The sequence below is a fragment of the Serinus canaria genome, chromosome 3, assembly GCF_022539315.1.
Source record: "Serinus canaria isolate serCan28SL12 chromosome 3, serCan2020, whole genome shotgun sequence".
NCBI classification, from domain to species: Eukaryota; Metazoa; Chordata; class Aves; order Passeriformes; family Fringillidae; genus Serinus; species Serinus canaria.
In genome coordinates this window covers 84,553,099-84,575,806 of record NC_066316.1, presented here as the reverse complement: position 1 = coordinate 84,575,806, position 22,708 = coordinate 84,553,099, and the positions used below count along the sequence as shown (strand labels likewise).

Below are 22,708 nucleotides of genomic sequence, written 5' to 3'. Positions count from 1 at the left end.
CTAAGAATCATACTCAGAGGTCAGTAGTATGATAGCAAGAAAGAGGGAATATGCTGAGTTGGAAGGGACCCACAAGCTGGAAGGGATCATCAAGTCCAGCTCCCTGCCCTGCACAAGACCATCCCCAGGAGTCACACCACATGCCTGAGAGCACTGTCCAAATGCTTCTTGAACTTTATCGGGCTGGTGCTGTCACCACTTCCCTGTGGAGCCTGTTTCAGTGCTCAACCACCCTCTGGGTGAAGAATCTTTTCCTGATACCCAAACTAAACCTCCCCTGGCATAGCTTCATGTCATTCCCTTGGATCCTGTCACTGGCCACCACAGAGAAGAGATCAGTGCCTGCCCATCCTCCTCCCCTCATGAGGAAGTTGTACCTGCAGTGAGGTTTCTCCTCAGTTTCCTCTAGGCTGAACAGACCCAGTGCCCTCAGCTGCTCTTCCCTGCAAAGTTCTTCTTTCTCCTTGTGACCTTCATTTGGGCACTCTCTAGGAACATTTTATCTTTCTTATATTGTGGTGCCCAAAACTGCACACAATATTCAAGGTGAGGCCGCCCCAGTGTAGAGCAGAGTGGGACAATCCCTTCCCTTGCCTGGCTGATGATGCTGTCTGTGCCTGATGCCCCCCAGAACAGTTTTATCCCTCTCGGCTGCCAGGGCACTCTGCTTTCAGGCTGACTGAACTTTCTCCTTCTGTACCTGAAGTGATCCGATTTCATAAAATGAATGTCAAAGAATTGCATTTTTTGATTACAAAATGCCTTGTATATGCTTCAGTTCATTGATTCCAGACCAGCAAGTTGTCTTTGTGTCGGTACATTTACTGATGCTTGCCTTTACACTTTTAAAAAGAAAAGATTTAAATTTTAGGAAAGCAGACACAGTCTTCAGAGGGATGTTAGTAAGTGATGTAGACAAGAGTGAGTGTGAATGGGTTTAGCAGTTAGAAGACAGATTACAGCAGAGTGGGAATGCACAGCACAGCAGGAAGGCTTTCTCTCTTGGCCACTGTAAATCGTTGTGTGTTTCTCTTGGCAAGAGCTAGAAGATTAATTACATGAGTGATGGTGGCTAAGGGAAAATTCAGTTTTCAGAGTGGTTTTATTTGTGTGACTTCTGTGTGGCTGTGATTCTTACAATATATAATCATGAAAGGAAGATGTCATATCTTGCTGTGAATAAATATTAGGTCAGATAATATCACAGTTCATGTGTCACTTAATGAGAACTTACTATGTCAGAACCATTCATGCTGTTATAGCCAAAATATGATCTAAGTGTTTCAATTAGGAGTCCTGTTAAAGTTTTAAAATGTTCTATTCATTTGGGATGAAGGCATAATGTCATAAATTTCTCCCCTGCTTCCTGTAATTTTTATTTTTTCCTAATGTGAAAATTATTTATTTTTATCTAAAAGATAAATTAATTATGCTGGGGGCAGGGAGGGAAGAGAAGTGAAAATGATGACACACTGTTAGAACTAAATCCTCACTGATATAACTAGATCCTTTCAGTATTCCCTTCTTCCCCCTCAAAATTTTGGGCAGGGAGAAGAAGGGAATACTGAAAGGATCCAGGTTTTGCTCAGACTAGACAACTGAGCCTGGATCATCGACCTTCTGCCCCAGTGCAATTGCATACAGAGACAGGTGGTAAATGATGGCATCCTACAGAGCTCTACTGCCCTGTGCAGCTTTTCCATTCCTGTGTATTTCCATGGAAATCATACATCAGTGGAGTAAGCTGCATGAAGTCTATCATATATTCTTATTTCAGCATAAACTAGACCATCAGTAGTGTTGTTGGGGGTCAGGATGTTCTCCCCATACACAGACCTGTTCCATGCATCTATTCTTAGCCCAGGGAGTGTGAAAGTAACAAAAAACTGAGACTGCTTCACTGCAGCAGCTGGTTGGTCCATGGAGAGTCATCTGTAGGTAATCTATACAAGTATGTAGCAGCATGCAGTAGAAATTCTTGAGAGTGTTTGTTTGTTTGTTTGTTTGTCTGTCTGTGCTACTGGCACCTGCAAAAGTCAAAAATATGTCAGTGACTCTGTGTCTAAAAGTGTTTGTGCAACCCTGATGAGCAGGAAACCCTACACAGCTCAGAGCATGAGCAACATGGGAATATGAGAAAATACAGAAGAGAATGAAGAGGTTGGTACTTGGAGGGAAAAATATATTTTTAAGTGCTCAGCTGACAGATATAGCCATTATAATAAGGAATGAGGGAAACTTCAAGGCAGTATGTATGGCAGAATTCACAAATACCCAACAGCTGTAGCAACCTATTAGATAGATGAGCATATGCCAAACTGCAAAATAGGTAAAACAATAGCACTGCTTTTTAAGATGCAAAAATTATTTTATGAGTTTGAAATTGAAATTTCATAGCTCAGAAAGTGCATCTGAGAAATAAAGTAGAGCTCTGGATCTGTTTGATGTGAGTTAACAGAAAATTTCACACTGTAATCCTAACCGCATTAACATTTAACAAAACTTCTCACTTGTAGCAATAGCAGAGAATTCAGAAAGAGATGGGATTAGAATTCCATGTGTTTCTGTGCATTTATTTAAAGTAGATACATAAGTCTTGTTAATATAATTTCATCAATCATGCATGAAGAATTAGAGAAAAGAAACAGCATTGTAATGCAAAATATGCTAATCTGTAAGAAGAAATATGTGATAAATTTTATAGGATTTCCATAGAATCTTACTGAAATTAGCAATTTCAAGAGTTCTAAGTATATTTGTTTGACTCGGGCATTATTCATACAATTACATTTTATTGTAAATTTGACATATATATGTGTATGTTTGAGCCCTTTTATTAAGGATGTAAAGTTTTCCTGTGTTTCTATGAGTCAGTTAACACTCCCCAAGTCCAGATATATGTATGTATTTTTCTTCTCATTTACGGTGGTAGTTTTATGGGAGTAGTCCAAAATCATGATTGATTCTCAGCCTTTTTTTATGTTGTCACTAATTTCTCTGCTATGTTCTGAATTGCTCTGTAAGTACTACATATCTCTTTTCTTTAGTACTTTTCAGGTGTCTTATGAATAAATGCTGTGATTAAATTTTGAACTTTTTTCCTTTATTATGTGCACTTTATGAAGCAATATGGGGGATGTTTAAAGCTTAAGTTCCCTGATAAATTTCACTGTAGCTGATGAACCTTCAGGGAGTAAAAAGGAGGGATTGTACTGCTCTGTGGTTTGGTTTTGCCTAGATGTGGGATTTAGAGGCAGAAGCTGGGGACTGTGTTCTGCAGGGTCACAGCTGGCTCCGCAGCTTGCCCGCTCTGGTATCCCAGCTTAAGCCTGTGCGTGCCGTGTCAGAAGAGTGACAGGTGAGGGAAGGTAGCACAGCCATCCCTTGTAAAATATATGATAACTATTCCCCTCGACACTCGATACGCTGCTTTTAGTTCCTGGGGAAAATGAGCGTCCGTCCGTACGTTCCTGCGAACCTATCCCTTTCAGGAGTTATAAAATAGTCACCCAGATGGCACCAAGTGTTTACTCAGAAGCCAAGGCTTAAGTCAGTCACAGACAGAAGTCCCCAGGACTTGCTTACTAAACAGATATTTGGAATGTTGGCTCCTAGGTCTGGTTAAACCGATCCGAAGGAAGCTGGTGCACAAGTGCCGTGTGGAGGCGGCTGTGGGAGGAAGTTGCAGATTCAGGTCTGGGCAAGCTCCACTGTAACTTTTGGCTCTCCCCTTTCTAAATAAACATCAGCCTAAGACTGCACAGCTTTCTCCTCAGTTATTCATGTGAAGCTAAGGAAATGGACACACACTCTCCAGTAGTAAGCATCGCAAATAATATTACCTTCTCTTTCTTTCCATGTAATGACATGAAGGAAAGTAATCCTATTTAACTAAAGAAAGTATAGACTGCAAATTACACTTTCATTCTAAATCTCTTCTTTTCATACATTTACTTTAAGGAAAATTTGAATTTTATGTGTCTAAGCTTTTTAAATGAAGTGTATTAATTTCCTGAATTGTTTAGTTGTTTTTCATTAGGTATAGTGATCGCTTAACTTCCACACTATAACTTACAAATGTGTTCTTCTTCAAAAAGCACTCTTTAATTATGGGAGCATGTGCTATTAAGATTACCCCTTTGTTGAAAGAGAAGGTTATTTATTAGTTACAGTGCGGTTTTTATCTTCTTTATAAAGTAATAGTGATAGTGAAGGTGCAAGATTGAAGTCTTAACCTTACAGTAAATTTGTTTTTCAAAAATTCTTCCTCTGATAAATTGGCATGAATGTGATTTCTATGTCCTTCATTAGAATAATGATTTGAAAATTGTCCCATAAGCAGTAGACATCAATGTAATGAATAATTTTGATTTACTCCTCAGGATTTTAATTATACTTTTTTTTGCTTAGCAAATAAACCTATGTTTATTAAAAGTACTCGGTTCATGAATGTAAACTTCAGTGAAATTACCCTTTCAATTTCACTTTCAAATTATTGTCTCTGAAGGAAAGTACATTTCAAGGTTAATTAACAGAGAGAGCTAAAGAAATGGCCAAACCCAAAGAACAATGTCAGTGAGGAACATATTTTTTCTTTGCTCCAGTAAAAACTGATCAAGAAAATGGAGTTTATCTTGTTTTCTGGCAGACTGAAATACTTCTGCTGAATGCTGTCTCCTTTTCTGTCGAAGTTAATGGATTGAAAGCAGTTTAGAAAGAAAAGTGGTGTAACAGCAGAACAGTATGGTCACTGCAGCAACTCTAAGGGGCTGAGCAGGTGTACAAATATTTCCACTTGCTGTCTCAAGGTACTTCAGTAAGGATGCGACTGAGATCAGGTCATGTTTGGAAATGCTTAAGATAGAGGTAGTTTAATTTCCCTCATAAATGGTAATACAACAGGAAATTAGTCATCCTTCTGTGATTTTCCTGTGCTGTTTTTCCCATTGTAAAAGATTTGTAATAGTGAGGCGTGTCTGCAGGCTCTGTGAGCTTCCGTGTGGGTGGCGGTGGACAACCTTGTGGGCAAGAGGAGGAAACTATGGTAATTGAATTTTAAGGTCTCCCACTTCCTCATCCTCCTGTTTGGGGTTCAACATAGGGCTGGATCACCATTGCACCAAGTAAACTGCCTAGAAGATACCTGAGAAACTGACATTTTGACCATCTTGACTGGAGGAAAGTTATTCATATTTCAGTTCCTTTGCTTCCTGAGTGTGATAGTCTGTTTTACCTGAGAGGAAGACTCAGGACAGTCATTTACTCTTAATATGTAAAGGCCAAAAAGGAAAATATTCTCAAAATGGGGTAGAAGGATCACAGTGACCCGCACAGCAGAACTTGTCCTCTACAAACATCCCCAGATTAGGTGGATGCCTTTAAGACCTGTTGGACTGCATCTTGTTGCATCCTGTCTGGGATGCTGTGCGCCTCTTACATCAGTGCAGCCACAGCAGTACCATCCATCCCACAAGCAGTATTTGGGTGGCTGGAGAGTGCTCTTGAAGTCAGTCATGCGGCAGTTTTTCACTGTGACCACCCATTGCGTTATGTCAGGAATTTGGAATTTGTGGTCACTTTTTACCTGATTGCTGATTACCATGATTCTGTGCTGCTCTACTTGTGGAGTTTGCAGAGGGATCATTGGAAATTTAGTTCAAAAATGTGACAGCTTTTCTTTATCCTGAACAAGGACTGTGTTTAAAAGAACTACATCAATTGCTTGCAATGGGAACTGCCTGCCAGTTTGCTTTTAAAAATGTTTCAGCAATGATGTTGTATCAGTGGAACTATACCTTTCTGTTTATCAACATAATGTTTTGAAATTGCTTGGCAAAATCATATCTGTTATAGCTGGGTCTTTTTGAAGTAGCAAGTTTTATCATTATAAAAGCTTGCATATTCAAATGATTTTAAAATTATCTATTTTTACATTATCACAAGGTGTTTCTGCATGCCTAATTTAAACTTTGTCTCTGTCTTTGTTTAACTTATCTCACTTAATTACATACATTTTCTCCCCATCTAATAGCATTTATTCTGTAAAAACTGAGGTCATGTGTTTGCTGGAATTCATAATGAGGAAACACTGGATGAAAGTAGCTTGTGTATAGAACACACAAACCAGTTTATAAATGAAATAAATTTTGTTCCTTAATTAGACCTGCATCATTTTTGCTAACTTTTGTATTATATTTAAGTTGTGTTGAGAAGGAAATGTATTCCAGCTCAGAATGTATTCCAGCAGCACTACCCACAAGTACATAAGGCAAGTGTCTACCCTTCTGCTTCAAAAACTATCCACTATGTTTTGAAGCAACTTTCAAGATCCCAAAAATATATGTAATTGTCTAATAATTTGCTCTCTTGGCATCAACCATAATCTTCTGTGAGAAATAACATGAATAAGAGTTTTAAGTAATCTCACTATGCCACTTCAGCTGGCCTTTTTTTTTTTTTGAACATTCTTTGTTTCACCATGGGGGGTCACAATAAAAACTTCACTTTTTTGTGAATATGTTCTTGGGCACTTTCTCTCAGTTATTACATTTATGAACAATGCCTTCACCATGTCTCTGCAGATGCTTGTTGTGATGTATCAGGTATTTAAAAATGTTTTTTGTACCTGCAGAGTCACATGGCAGGATTTTAGCCCTTCTACAGTTTGTGGCAGAACTGTTAGCCAATTTTTCTGTAACTTCCTAAAGTATTTTTTGTCTATTGTCTCAAGTTAAATAATTTTTATTAGTGTTTATCTCCTGATACTTTCAAAAATATTTATTAGCTGTTAAAGTACTAAAATGGTATATCCTACAGATTTTTTCAATACAAATTCTTTTAAAAACTCACTATTGCAGCATTACCTACTTTCCAAATTAGACTAAGTTTTGATGATATTTCCTTTGAATTTCTGTCCACATGTTCTTCACAATGTGGTTGCTTTATATATTCTATGATCTAACCAGCATATTTTCCGTTGTCAATACCTCCCTTTATGGTTTACCTCTTATAAAGGGATTCACCAGTTTCTGGTCTCTATTTTCAAGATTTTGTACAACCCTCTTGTGCCTACCAGTGCATCATGTATCATCTCTCTTCATAGCCACTGTCACTCATTGTGGTAGATTTTCTACATTTCAGTAGCACTTAAGAACACCTCCATTTTACTGGCTTTTATTTTCCCCATATTGCATAGTAATGTTTTAGAGATTTCCCTTTCATGTTTCTCAAGCTCCTTCAGGTACGTTACTCCAAGGGGCTTACTTGGTCCATGGCTGGAACAGGCTTTATAGACTGTATATGTTGTTTTATTCCACTGCTGCACAAAGTAGATAAAAGGCTGCCACTTTTCAGCCTCAAAGGTGGCCTGGCAGAGTCAGGAAAAGCCCATGTGTGTTAGGTCACCTTGAAGGATGCATCATATTTTCCTGCCAGCCTGATGTCACACAAATAGGCTGGTTTTATACCTCACAGTGCCTTGTGCTGTTCCTAGACATTGTTCTGCTCATCACCATAGCCATGCTCTTGCAAGGTCAAAAGTATCAAAGTGACAGTGACACGTAGTGAATGACTTCAATTGCCTTGCAATACCTGAAGGGTATAAGATAGGTGGGGGCAGACTTTAGTTGAGCCTATTGAGACAGGACAAGGGACAAAACTGAAGGAGGTATTAAACTGAAGGAGGGTCAATTTAGATAAGATACAAGAATGAGGTATTTTACAATGAGGGTGGTGAAACATTGGAACAGATTGCCCATAGAGTTGGTGGATGCTCCTTGCCTGAAAACATCCATCTCCAGGTTGGTTAGGACTCTGAGAAACCTGGTCTAGTTGAAGATGTCCCTGCTCATTGCAGGAGGGTTGGACTAGATGACCTTTAAAGGTCCCTTCCAACCCAAACCATTGTATGGTGCTATGATCTCAATTGCTTTGGCTGTTGTTTACCCGGGGAGTTTGCACTTGCAGAATAGATTGCCTTTGACATAAATGTTTTGAACACAACCCACAGCATATCCCATATACCATAGTTTGGATGGATGATAGATAGATAGAGGTATGTATATGCAGTCTATATTTTCTCCCTTTATCTGTGGTGTTGGGCTGCTCTGACCAACTGTGCTATCCGTGGCCGGAGGGAGTCAGATCTCTGATCTCCAAAGGAAGATCTCCAGAAATTAAATAGAAATGGGACCCAAGCAGATGCTTTAGCCTGCCTTCCTACAAACATATATTTCTATTCATTGCCAAGTTCTGTAGGAGTTTAATGGTAGATCTTTTATTCATCTGTTTAGACAGAATTCACTGTAGAAGGGTTTTCTTTCATTTCTCCTGCAGGTTTCTTCTGCAGTTATTTTTCCATGATCTCTTTCAGTGAATGTTGAGCAGATATAGCATGGCTAAGTCATTACTTTGGCCAAGTTACTACAGTTTTAGAGCTGTGTTAGTTAACATGGCCTGTGTTGTTCTATCAATTTTTAAACGGAAGATCCCACTGAGGTTGGTGTGAACTTTTACCTCAGTTTCAATATCAGGATGTGGCTCCTTGTACAGGGGAGTCCTCCCTGCCTAGTTACCAATTGTACACAGCTCTCCTCCCTTTCCTTGAAGATAAATCTCCTTATCTGGTTCCTTTTTCTTGACAATAATATTGTAGAGAGAAGAAAAAGAATAAAAGTACTCCTTGGATAAAAATGTTGGCTATTAATTATCACTATTGTGCAGTTGCATTCTTGTGTAAGTCTTGTCCCCTTGGAGCCTTATTGTACAGATATGTGAGGCTAAGTATTTCCTCCCCCATAAAACGGACATTACAGGTTTTCATCTCATTCCCCTGCATAAAGTTGTCACTAAAATGAAAAATTAACAAAACAAAATTCCACCTCTTCCTGAATTCTCAGAATTTCTTCACAGAATTAGAATATTGTTAACAATTAGAGCACTGCAAGTTCCACGCTGCCTAGATGAGAAAGTAAAGAAGCTTTACAGAGGTCACATTGACACGCTGCTTTATGTATTTGTGTATGTATAAGCTCCATAACTTTCACTGTAATTAACTTACCGTGATATTATTTGTTGGACACAACATTCTCATGCATATTTTAGTTCTATAAACTTATGGTGAAAGATGGAAATCGTGTGCATCAGCTTTGTAAAAGATCATACACCTTATCAGTTTACTTTATAAACTGAAATGATAGGAGAAATAGAGAAATACTGTCTGAGATATATTTTTAGCTGCAGTGTTTGAAAGTGGAGAAATGGTAGAAATGGAAAAGCTCTTGAAGTGACCACTTCTATTTAAAACTGAAGTCAGACTACATTCTAATCAATTTAAAACATTACTTGAAGATGTATGAGCTAGTAGCTTTGGAATGCCTATTTACTTTCTCAAGTTTATATTGGGAATTAGAGAACATAAACAAACATCTTAAATTCCTTTCTAGAAGTCTGGATGCTTAAAAAAATTATGATTGTCAGGGCACCTCAGTACACCCTTATTGGGTCAATAAATATGTGTAATTGATTCTAAGATGTTTGAATTTGACCAAAGATATAAATGATGCTGAAGCAATACATGAATCTGAGTAATTTTAAAGATTTTAAAAGTTTAGTATTTCAAATTCTTAAATAAACAAAATGTTAAGTTCTTTAATTGTGTGACATCTCTAAGAATATGCACCATAATATGCAAGACTTTTTTTTTAATTATACAATGCAGAACTGTTACATATTCTTTGCTGATTACATTGAAAATTATTTCACATTTCTTGTTGCTATAATGGAAATTGGATTGCTTCCTCAAAGTAATTTTTTAAATTGTTTTCCAAGGTGACTCATGAAGAAAAGGGAGAGTGGCAGGAATGACTATTCTAAGTTGTTCTGAGGTGTCATTTGAAGGCTTTATGATTACATTGTACATAAATCAGATATAAAATTAAATCCCCTAAGCATCAGAACTGGTCTGTGATTTGGTCCCTGGCTGAAAAAGGCAGATCCTTGCCCTGAGTTCAGAAGGAAGGCTCACAAGTCAAGGATATATTCAAAATACTCAAAGCTCCAGTGCCTGTTCAGGACAGAGAGAGAGAAAAAAGAAACACTGAAGTGTTTTTGAAAAGCCAAGCCAGAATTGCAGAGGAAGCAGCACAGGGCTGGTTCTTAGGATCCAGCGAGCATAAGGCCTTCTGCTATATTTAGTTCCCTTTCCCTGCCTTCCCCTCCCCCTTCACTGCCTATATTTGAATTTGAGTTGTAGAGGAAGTTGTCTTTCATTTAAAATAACTTTTTTTGTCCATTTTTTATGGCATCCTAACTTAACAAGATAAATTACTTTCCAATTGTGGTTAAATATAACAATGCTTAGTTAGTGCCGAGTTACCACTTATTTTCCAAAGGATAACAGCCTTTATATGATGGCATGTGATTAATAATTATTTGTGCTTTTTCTTTCACCTTAGCATTGAAGGAATTGTTAGGAATAGCCAATTCTTCTGATTAGAAATAAACGCCTTGTCTTGCCATCTGGATTTTTGGTCTACTCTTACTTCTACAGAAAAATAGAGGATGAGAATAGCACTGGATGTTATAATTGTTTCATGTTTGTATTTTCAGGGTTTGATGGAGGGTCCTCAAGGTCCACCTGGCAAAGAAGGCCAAAGGGTGAGTAAACTTGGTGAACAACTGGTCAGTGTGCTAACAGCTTGATGTGCGACTTCTGCCTAAGCACTAATAAAAAATGGTAAGGTAGCAGCTGAGTATGAAGCATGCTGACAACAAACTGAGCCTTGACACTTGAGGTTTCTCTTCAGTTGAAGATTTAGAAATTTCAACTATCTAAAGTGTTTTAATGACTGGCAGAACAGATGTGTTGCATTGTGTTTTGTGCAGTAGGTTTCTGCTGTAATTTTAACTGAAATAATATTAAAACTTTTCCGTTTGTTTTTTTTTTTTTTGTCAGGGGTGAACTATACTTTGCAACATCTAAGATATATAAAGATATGAATTTAGGGTCATTATCTAAAATATTAGCAGAAACCAGTAATACTGACCCAGGTATTTCAATGCCATTATGCAAGTGTCAGAAATTAACAAATATGTACAAAAGATATGATACAGTAAAGGGGACTGAAGGAGACTGGAGGGGGAGGTGCAGAATGTGCCAAATACATTAAATAAACCTTGGGTTATTTAGAATTTTATTATGATTAAGTAATGGACTGACTGGTTTCTCCATGTTCTGTTTTTATTTTCCCTGACTTATTGAATTTGATAATTCATTAGAGCAGATAACAAATATTTATGATTGTGGTATCACAAGAATTAATTCACTGTTGTAAATTTACAATCTAGTATGTTCCTAAAAGTTTGGAAAGATATTAAGACTCAAGCATTTCAATATTTTTACAAATTAAGTGTTTGCCCAGTTTGCAATTTTGAAGTTGGGCCTCAATAATTCTTGGTTTATTTAGGCATCTTGATATTCAATATCACAGTTAAAATATCTGAAGTAAAAAGATTAACTGTTTCTCATCATTGATCTTAGTAAACTACAGTGAATTTTTAAAGGCTAATTGCATGATTCCAATAATAGTCATAAAAATAACAGAAGACTAGCCCTTGAACAAAATGAGTAATGGCACATAGGCCCCAAAGCTATGTTTTATGTTGGTTGTTAAGTTTTAAAAATAGTACTAAATTCCATTTAAGCTGAGCGCGAAGACACAAAAGCTGAGTTTATTCACGTTTCTCACTTAGGATTGAGAGCCTGATCAGAAAAACTCAGTGTAGTGATGCAGAATTCAAAGTTATGTGATGGCAATGTTATTAAAGCACATTTATTAGCATGTTAACGTCCTTATTAAGAATTTTATAATTATCATTACTATTTTAGTTCGCAATTAAATATAGAGGATACTGAGAAAAGATAGTTGCATCCTCTTTTAGCATATTTTAGAGTTGTTCTGTGGAGTATTGAATCTGCAAAAAGACTGATTCTTCTTTAGGAACAGCTATAAAGATTCTTGTGTTCTAGAAATTTCACTCTTTGAACTTCTTCATTTTTTTGCAAAATTTCAGAGTTAACATACTGTATTATATTTAATGGTGGATAAATTGATTTGGAAATACTTTTTTTTTTCTTTTCATTTTGCAGTAGGAATTAGTGGGTTGATACTTCCATCATGGACATTTTCCTACTCACACATAAAATTTAGCTGCTGTCACACCCCAGCCCCTATAAAAATGGGAGCACTGATGGTTTTGTAATCTCACCATGCATACAGCTGCCTTGAGGCAAACAATGGGAACAGCAGACTGTGGGGTCTCAGCATCTGTCTTTATCCTTCTACCAGTGAGATGCTCACAATACTCCTTCTGCTGGCCTCTCCTGCCCCTGCGTTAGCAACATTGTTGGCAGGCTTAATTCGACTCCCATGTGCTTTTGCATTTCCAATACATTTAATTACACAATAACATACCATTTGTAACAAGATCTCTGCTCTGTTTAATGACAAACAGGACAGTGCACATCTAATGGCTATTAAATGCTCCTTTTTATTCAATTACAGATGTCATGCTCCTCTGTTCTACTTTCAGCAGATCCTCCAAATTTTTCACATTATATGAAGTTATTGCTTTTCTCATGGGCTGTCTTTTGAAGATTAGAGCATATTATTGAGTGTGTAACTAGCTAATATTTTTTTCTCCAACATATTATTCAAAACTAACAGCAATAATGTGTCCGTTCTGAAGACTGGAACTGTAACATTTTAGGGGAAAGAAAGCTACTCCAGAAGCACTTGCAAGTACCTATTCAATGTGCATGCCACACTTTGAGAACATGAACTTTCATTTTAAGTTGCCACTCATATCGTATTTGCTATATTCAAAATTTCATCCACCTACATCTGGGGCATTTTTCAGTGTTCAGTTCCTTTGAAAATTGGTCTTTGATAAATTAGGAGTCGAGAGGACAATCATATAGTGTGTAACTTACAGACCTCAGAATACATATTGAAGCAAAGAGAATTAACAGTATTAATGCTGATATTGAAGAAACATATAGAAGGCTCAGGTTAGTGCTAGCAACAAGTAAATGGCAATAGAAAATGAGTACAAAAGCAAGGAGAACAGCATGCATTTTCATTTTCAAAGTGTTTTATGTGAGGTTTTTTTATATCAACAGAGACCAGAGTCTATATTAGAACTGCTAAGAAATACCAAAGAGTGGGTCCCAGAGTGGGCACCCATCTCCCTGCATTCACAAAGGAGGGAACTGGAAAATTGTACCCCTAGTGAGAGAAATAAGTCTGAATAGTAGTTTATCTTTCACCTCACAGGAATAATCTGCACAAGAAATCACATCATAAAAATAGATATAAAAATTATAATAGAAATTGTGTAAATGTTGCTATTATTATAACACACATAAAGATAACCATAGTTTTTGAGTTCAAACTTATGTCAACCTTAAAATGCTTATTGACATGTACATCAGATTGGCTTAGAAATGCAAATTTACGTCATTACTTGATTAGATTTTGTCAGTGGTTTATTTAGTTCAAGTGTAAAGGAGATCAATACATTTTTCAAATAAGGTGGTAACAGCTTTTTTCTGATAGATGCACTGTAGACAGTTACTGGTGTCATTTGAGCCCATGCATAATCATTAAAACACTGAATATGTCACTTTATGTGTCTTTGATACATTATACTGTATATATAATTTAGTAATATAGTATATTACTGTATGGTCATACTGAGTTATCATTCTACTTCCACATCAAAGAGCAGTTCAGGTTCTTACTTGTTTAGATGATGGTCAGCAGTAGAGATTGATGGCAGAAGTGTCTGAAATATCTTCTGTCTTAGCTGGTCTCACTGGATGCTTTCCAGATATCCTAAAGAATAAAAAGGTTTGCAGAAAGCAGTACACTAGTGTGATATGTTTACAGAAATGTAGTGTGGGGCTATCATTCAGAAGGAGAGAGAAGCCCTAAAAATTCTGGTTTTGTGCAGCATTAAAGGACCCTGTATCAGGATGACCAGGTTCTATTTTTTGGCTTTATTTAATAGAAAATTGCAAATTTGCTACAAGGTTTCAAGTAATGAAGTCATGGAGAACAATGAGTAGAACAATAAAAATTTGATTTATAATCATATTATTTCTCTTATATTACTCTAGTAGCAAAATGCATGAATATTTATTTTCTGAATAAGCAAGAGGATTATTAGTCTAGCATTTATCAAGAATATTGGTTGTGTGTCTAAGAGTAGACTCATCAGTTCTTATTCTTTCCTCACTTATTGTGACACTTTTCTCTTGCATCTTCATTTTCTCTTGTCATTGTAGCTGGCTTATGGAGGAGAGCAACCTTCATGAGCAATGGGTACAAATAATGATCTCCAGACTTACATATCTTGTTTTCTTTGCACAGCACTAAAAAGGGAGGAGCAGAGTTTTGAGATGTAGTGAAGGAATTTGTTTTCAGTTTTGCATGGTTTACTATGCTTCATCTACACAAAAGAAACTTGTAGAATTTTCCGTAGCTCTACAAAAAATCTTAAAAGATATTCAATGATTCATCACATATTTTCCATCCTTAATTAGACTGTTACTCTGAAGGCAAAAGTAATTGTCACTGCAGAAGACATCATAACCTGATTGTATTACAACCTGGCCAAACTCGAAGAGCACGCATAGTGAACTTATTTCTGATTCTTCAATCAACCTGAGACTTATCCAATACCAATTTAAAGGGCCGTAATAATGTCATCAGTGAATGCAGTTAAATTTTGTGTGAGCATGTAGAGTCCTTGTGTTTCTCCTTTTGCCAAGATACCCACTGCCACTCACCACTCACATTTGTTAGTCAATGTTGTTTTTTCTTATGGGCTCAAGGAGTCCTCAAGCGTTTGTTCATCCTAAAAAAGTCTGGTGCTTACTCTTGTTCTACAAGCAATGCCTTTGTGTAATATTTTTTAAGGTTTTTGATCCTTAATGAAGTGGTTTGTGTTAGATATGAGACCTTACTCAGCAGGAGTTTTGGGTTTTAGTTCTGGTCACTGAAAGAAATGGGCCAGTAGAAACAGCTACTCATTCCTGCATGAGAAACACTAGACTGCTCTGTGGGCAGGCACTGCATTCATACAGAAATTTTCAGTGTTCATCACCCTGGCTTCAGGCATGTTACTGCTGCAGCAACTTGATACTATTATACAACTGCTCAGAATGACATCAGGAGCTTCAGAAGGTAATTGCACATTACTCAGAAAAGTCCCTGGTCCAGGATTACCAACCTACAAACAATACTGAGATTGGGTACTAACCTAGCATTGCATGGAATTTAAATCACAGTGGACTACCATGCCATCTTCCTGGATTCCTGTGTTGTGCAGGACTATTACTTTCCTCAATCACCTTGCACTCTCTAGGTTAGCTCATCTTTTGCAGAAGTCCAGTTTCCACTTCAAAGAACATCACCAACAGACTCCTTGCAAATCTTGAATTCTTCCAGTGTTTCTTGTCAATCACACATTTCAAAATATGCATTTTATTTTACACTTAGCATGTATCTAATCCTCCATTAACCTCTAGCAACTGTGGTTTTTAATGTCTTCTTTGTATTGAAGAGGTATTTAGAGTTTTTTCTCTAAGATCAAATTACCATTCCATTAATTTTTGAAAAAATTCCACTGCAAAGAATTTTCTGAAATCTTCAAATAATTTTGCCAAGTTGCTGTGTATTCTTAAAACTTTATACTACCTATAGTTTACAGGCTGCATGAAGCTTTCCAGACTCTGCCTTCATTATGTTAAATGAAATGAAGGTTATATTTTCAAAATAATATTCCAAATGTTTTGAAAAGTAGTGCTTCATTTCAGTTGGATATCTTTGTAGCAGGGATTTTCCCTGAACTTGGTGCATTTTTTATAAATACTATTTTTTTCTGAAAATTATTCAGTTTTAAAAATATAATACCTCAGTGAATTCCAAGAGTTTTCTTAATGTGAAGGATCAAGGCAATTTTATTAGACAACTATACTGTGAAATCTAGACAGGGTGATTTTGCATTCTCAGCTGGCCTCTAGAAGAGCCAGCCCAGCATGCACCTGAAATACACAACAGTTTGTGCAGCAGTTTCTGCTTCTTTACAATCCTCTTGATGCCTTCTTGAGCTCCTAGGCACTTTTCTGGGGTTTGGGCACTTTTGGGAAGCCCCTGAGGACACAGAGGATGCCTGTTGCTTCCAGGTGAGGCTGAGGTAAGGGTGGCTGTGGCAGCTCCTGACAAACTCTGTCAGCTGTCCTTGAGCAGCAGCGCCGCAGCAGGGAGGTCAGGCTCCTGCTGGCCTGTGCCAGGATGAGGACTCTGGAGGAGCAGTTTGTGCAGCCATGGCACAGGCAGCCAGGAGATGCAGCAGGTGGCTCAGCAGATCATGCAGGAGGGCACAAAGAGGCCAGCAAACCTTCTCTGTCCAGCATGCACGTCCTTAGGGATGGTGGTCTGATGCATTGTTCACAGGGGTCACAGGATGAGGGAAGGGACGAGAAAGTTGACTCCATGTTCAGAAGGCTTGGTTTATTATTTTATGATATATATTATATTAAAAACTATAGTAAAAGAACAGAAGAAAGGGTTTCATCAGAAGGCTAGCTTAGACTAGAAAAGGAATGAATAACAAAGGTTTGTCTCTGACCCAGACAGTCTGGACAGCTGGACTGCGATTGGCCATTAATTAGAAACAACCAGATGAGACCAATCACAGATTCCACCTGTTGCATTCCACAGCAGCAGATAATCATCATTTACATTTTGTTCCTGAGGCCTCTCAGCTTCTCAGGTGGGAAAAATCCTAAGGAAAGGATTTTTCATAGAACATGTTGGTGACAGTGGTCACAAGGCACAGGACCCAAGCGCTACGGAAGGAGCAGGGGCAGCTGTTTGCTGTCAGACTTTTGTACCCAGATGGAGAACACAACTGTCTGTCCATAGGGCCTCACACATTACAGTCCTCTCTTGGTTATTTCGAATGGTCATGGTGACTGGGAGAGAGCAAATATCACTTCTGTCTTCACAAAGAAAGGTGCAAGGAGCTACAGGCCAACAGGCTTCAATCCCTGGCGATGTGAAAGAGGAAATCTTCCTGAAAACCATTTCCAAAAACATGGAGGACAAGAAGGTGATTGGGATAGTCTGCATGGATTTATGAAAGGAAAATTTTGCTTGACCAAATACATTGTCTTCTACTATGATGTGGCTGGCTAGGTGGATGAGAGGTGAGCAGAGGATGTCAGCTCAGCTTTAGCAAAGCCTTTGGCATTATCTCCCATTATCTTTGTGGACAAATGGACAAAGTACAGATTAGATGGGTGGATGGTGAGGTGGGTTGAATACCATCTGAAAAACGAGGTCCAGAAATTTTTCATCAGGGGCACAATGTCCACTTGGAGATGAGTAGTGTACCCTGGTGCTGCTCCTAGAGCCAGTACTGCCCAGTGTCCTCGTTAACAGCCTGGACAATGGAGCAGAAGAAATCAAGAGCAAATCAATTCAACAAGAGCAAATGCAAAATTCAGCATCTTGGGAGGAACAACCCAGATATGAGCATACACTGAAAACAAACTGTCTGGAAGAAAGCTTTGTGTAGAGCTCCTTAGACAATAAGCAGAGCATGAGCCAGCAGCACATCCTTGCGGCATAAAACAGGCCAACAATATCCCAGCCTGCATTTGAAAGAGCACTGCCAACAGGTCAAGGGAGATATCCTTCCCCTCTGCTCAGCTTTGGTGAGACCACCTCAAGGAAGACACAGACTTCCTCAGGAGTGTCAAGGTTCAACTGGAAAAACTTCCATGGAAGGAGAGGCTGAGAGCTGGGACTCTTCAGCCTGGAGAAGGCTCAGTGGGAATCTAATCAGCATGTAAATATCTGATGTAAGGGAGCAAAGAAGAGGGAGACACATTCTCCTCAGTAGCATCTGGTGACAGGACAAGAGGCAAGGGGTAAGAAATTTAAAAAAGAGAAAAAAACTAAAACCCAGAAAATTCTATCTCAACATAAGAAAACACTTTCTTGTTGTGAAGTTTGTCAAATACTGATGAAAGCTGCCCAGAGAAGTTGTGGAGTCTCTATCTGTGGAGATATTCAAAAGCTGAGTAGACACAGTCCTGGACAATTGATCCTGCTAGAGGACAGGGATTGCACTTAGAGATCTCAAGACTTGCCTCCAACTCAGACAATGCAGTGGTTTTATGTGACTAACTCTAGCTTATTCTCAGCATAGCTACCTACAACTTCATTTTTATGGATTAATACAATTTTCTTAAAGTCTTATACATGTATTTAAACAGATTATTTCTCCATCATGGTGGTTTCCCTGGTTCCAGTGGTGAATTGGGTTCAAGCAGTTAAAAATCTTTCTGCAATATCACAGCCATTCCCTTGACTTTAAATTCCATGGGATGTTGCAGGTGTCCTGAAGTAAATATTTTTGAAAGAACTTCCTCATTTCCAATAGTTGTGTTTATAATACCAAATACTTCACTTAAGAGGAAGTTATTTTAGCATTATCTTAGTAATAAATTAAATACCTCATCAAACTAAGAATATGTTGTCGTATCTAGTATTTCAACGTTGATTTCACTAAAATTATGTGTTTGGAGTGACTCTGTGGAATTGCAATATTTGCCTTATGTTAATAATAGCTTGCTCTCTGAGATTACAAGTTTTTCTAATCAAGCATGAACAAAGTTAGTTTGACAGAGAGGAAAATCTTCATAAATAAATGGATGGAGAGCTGTTAGATTTTCTTAACATAATTATTTAGAGTGGCATCAAAATTAATTTAAATTCAGATTGCATTTATCTGATTTATAGAACGTTAATATTTCTTTGACATAATTTCTTTTCTAGTTCAGTGAACAAATGTACTTAACCAATTATAAAACAAACCTTACAGAACCACGATAATGTCTGCATTGCAGGTCAGCCTCCTGGCACAATGCAAAACATTTTCTTCACAGCTAAATCTCTGGAGTTTTGGAATCTCTTTTCATCTTCTCAGTCCCTGACTTTGATGTAAGTTGTTTTTAAACAGGCAAAGCTCCAATCTGATTTCATCTTTAAGTTAGAGTTCTGTATGTTCCTTCACTCTGACATTTAACAGTCCAAAAATGCTTAATGTAAAACAGTTTTTCTCCCAGAATGTCTCCACATTGAAGTACATATCCAGTAAATTAGGATACAGCTTAAAAATATTTATTTTTCACACTTTGGCATTGAAAAATGGAATGAAACAGTTTTAATTTAGAATGCTGAAAATAGATTTTTCAATTAGAAAAATTGTGTTTTTTCCCTTGTCAATTTCCACTGTAGAAATTAAAACCTAACTTTTAACAGAATGGCAGAAATGGTATAACTTTTAAGAGGCACTTTTAGATTTTCAGACTCTCTTCCAAATACTCTATTATAAATATTTTTTTTAATATCTTTTAGCCAAAGATGTAGAAATATGAGAGGATATGAAATTATATCTAATAACAAAAATTAAAGTATAAACTATCTAAGTATAGTTGAAAACTATTTCTTTGAGTAGTTTTGAAATAAAATTGAACTTTTATGGGTACACTTGAAAAATTGTGATGGATTTTGTCAAGTGATTTGTTGGCAAAAGAGGTCATGGCATTTGACTTCTTGGCATTACTGTGCCTGTTTAGGGACTTATTTTTTGTTTGTTAAACTCATTTCAGTTTTATGTAGCCTGGCTAGGAATTCCTTTTAAGCATTTAAATAACTTCACAATGTAGAAACTAGATATTTTGTAAATCATTCCTGAAATGATTTTGGAAGCCCAAGACTGAGTGCAGGACGGCTTCAGCATCAGTGACTGACTTTTCTCCCAAAGCAAGGGATTAGGCTTTGTGTGCTCTATTCTTCTGTGAGCTGTGTTTCTGTGAAAGGTTTTAGTGGGGTGTGATGAACAGAATTGCACTTGATTTCTGTAAACGTTTTAATTTTAATTTCTTGCCTTCTGGCCTTATTTCCTGTGCTTTTTGTTCAGGTTTAACATCTCATGCAGAGGTTAATTTGTAATATACTGGTTACCATAATACATCCTCAAGGCCAAAGTTAATAGGATTGAAGAAGGGATTGTGCATTCAAATCCTAACACTGTATTACTGAAGTTAACAAGGTTTGATTGTCTGCAACAGAGATTTTCAATCTAGGGGAGAGACTATGCCAACTCTTGCTGTACTCTGAGACAGTGTAGGCGCTGGAACTGGCACCTGGCTGCTTGGTGATAGCTTTGGGTATCTGGAGGAAGAGTTTTTTAACTGCCCAGAGCTCCATTCCTGTGGCTGTGTTTAGGTGCTCAGGGTGCTGACAGGCATCTGTGGGTCAGGCACTGTGAGACAGGGGTCTTTAGGTCCCCACTCACCTCCTGTTTTGGTTATATCTGTGCCTTTTTAAATCTGGTTATGACGATTAACCAAGAGAAACATAGTGTAGCTTGGCAAAAGAATTACATAAACCTCATTAATTTTGCATAACAACTACAGTAGTTAAGTCTTTAAAGCCCAGATTTCTACTTTCTCTAGAACTATTTCTTGTTTTGAAATGTGATGATATGTTTCAAGAACCACTAATTAGCACTTTCCCTTGAAAATTCACATGGGTTTTATTCTAAGAACTTTTACCTTCAGACTAAAGTGTAGAGTCTTTAAATTATTAACTCCATAAATCTGTCAGTGTTCCTACATAACTGCTTGATTTTATCCTTAAATAATCCTCAGTTTATTTTTAAACACAAGGATTAGAGATCTTACTCCTCTAAAGTTAGAGAGATGTGAATAGATGGATATGGTATGATAAAGCAGGGGCTTACAATACAGATTTTGAATTCTTGCACTGTGTGCTGGACCTGCAGCAATGCCCAGGGACAGCAGTCAGAACCAGAGCACAAATCCTGTGGGAGGATGGCCAGAGCCTCTCTTCTGAACAGTTTTCTATCTCATGTCAGGCCAAGCTCATCAAATCATTTCAATTCACAGAAGGGGCGAAGGAAAAGAGAAATAAAGAATGCAGCTGACCACACATTTCAGCTAGGCACTCAGCTGGGTTTCCTGAAGCACATAATCTCTCATTTACTTTATTTTTAGTATTTCATCTTTTTTTGCCTCTAACCAAGCAGTTGTTATTTGAATGATTTGTCATTTGAATGATCTAGCTGAAGTCTGTCCTTTGGGAAAGAGGAAAGCAGCCTGCTGTACAAGTTAGTTGGGGGCAGGAGTCAAGGGAACAGCACACAATAGCAGTAACATTTGGAAAACTTCTTATCACTTTGATTGGCAGCAAAAATATATGCAGCACAAAGGAAATAGCCAGCAACTGTTTTGGTCTTATTCAGGTATTCTAAGTAGCATTAGACAACTTGTTGACACCACGTATCATTTTAAAGTGAATGTAGGTGGTATTGCATTTTTTATTTAGTTAAAGGAACAATATGATGCCTAGGACATTTATTTATATTTTGAGTGGTTTTATAACCTCAATATTTGCTCAGTGATCTAAGCTAAATGAAGGTAACAGGCCTCCTGTGTGGGCTGCCAGCCCTCTGCTCAGCAGAGTGACAATAAATACAGCTCTCATGGGGCTACCAAGACCCACAGCCGAGCAGGAGATGGGAGCTGTGGCTCTCTGCTAAGCCCACTCTATAAACCAGAGAGGGCATTGAGATGTTTTTCACTTCTTTCTTGCCAGAAGGATGACTCAAAATCAAAATGTAAATATTTAGTCATGGTCTGGCTCATGGTCTGCCCAAGGCAGCATCATAACGGGCTCATCAAAAACATTATTCTAATTGTTTTAATTACCCTAAACAAAAACATAAACCAGTATTTTCTACTTACACTCTTACCATAGTAAAAATATATATATTTTTCCCCTGCTGATGCTGAGAAGTCACAGAGAAGCAGGAGTGCTGGCAAGTAGGTGAAGTTTTGGGTATTCCTAACATTGAAGTCTCTGTATCCGAAAGGCATTGCTGAAAGGTAGTGGCCTTTCATACATCTCTGTATTAAATTTAAAATACCAGACAGGTATTTAGTGCTGGTAGGCAAAAAAAAGACTTCTATCACTCTATAAAAAGCTTATGCCTCATACTGATCTGTGTGGTTATTTTACATGCAACATTGCATAACAGCTAATAATATAATGATGGGGTAAAAAGTGGGGCCAATGTTTCCTCTGTGTTTCACTGGGTATGTGTTTTAGTAATTAATAAATGATGGTGAAAAATAACCATACCCATTTTTTTTATAAGTGGGTTTGGGTTTTTTTTCAGAAAATTCATCAAGTTTTGTCTTTGTTATGTCATAAATCATATTTTAGTTCATCTTGTAAACAGAGATAAAATAGCCTTCCCAACATATTCCATGTTTTCCTGTGTAATTAACACCTCGTTCGCAGTTGTGTCTGCCAGTCAAAGCTCTGTCTTCTGCATCCTGACACTTCCTTGATACTTTGTTTAGACTGCTGTGACTTTAAGTGTCATCCTCAGGATACTTTAGATAAGTTCAAACAGGAAAAGGAAGGTGCTTCAAGAAGTCAACACCGTAGATTATTATAACTCCGAGGGACTATTTTAAAAGTATGGAGTAATTTATCTTTGTTTATTACATTATTACCTCTCAGATTATTTTTCCTACTCT

General features: G+C 37.5%; 1 protein-coding gene across 2 annotated transcripts in view; it reads left to right on the top strand.

The window, feature by feature from the left end:
* The window catches only part of COL19A1 (collagen type XIX alpha 1 chain), a 174,073-nt gene that overhangs the window by 91,404 nt on the left and 59,961 nt on the right, over window positions 1-22,708 (top strand). For both annotated transcript variants that reach the window (XM_009094353.4, XM_030235572.2), the window contains exon 15: window positions 10,609-10,656. In XM_009094353.4, the coding sequence (XP_009092601.3) occupies window positions 10,609-10,656 (48 nt within the window). The remainder of the gene's footprint in view (window positions 1-10,608; window positions 10,657-22,708) is intronic.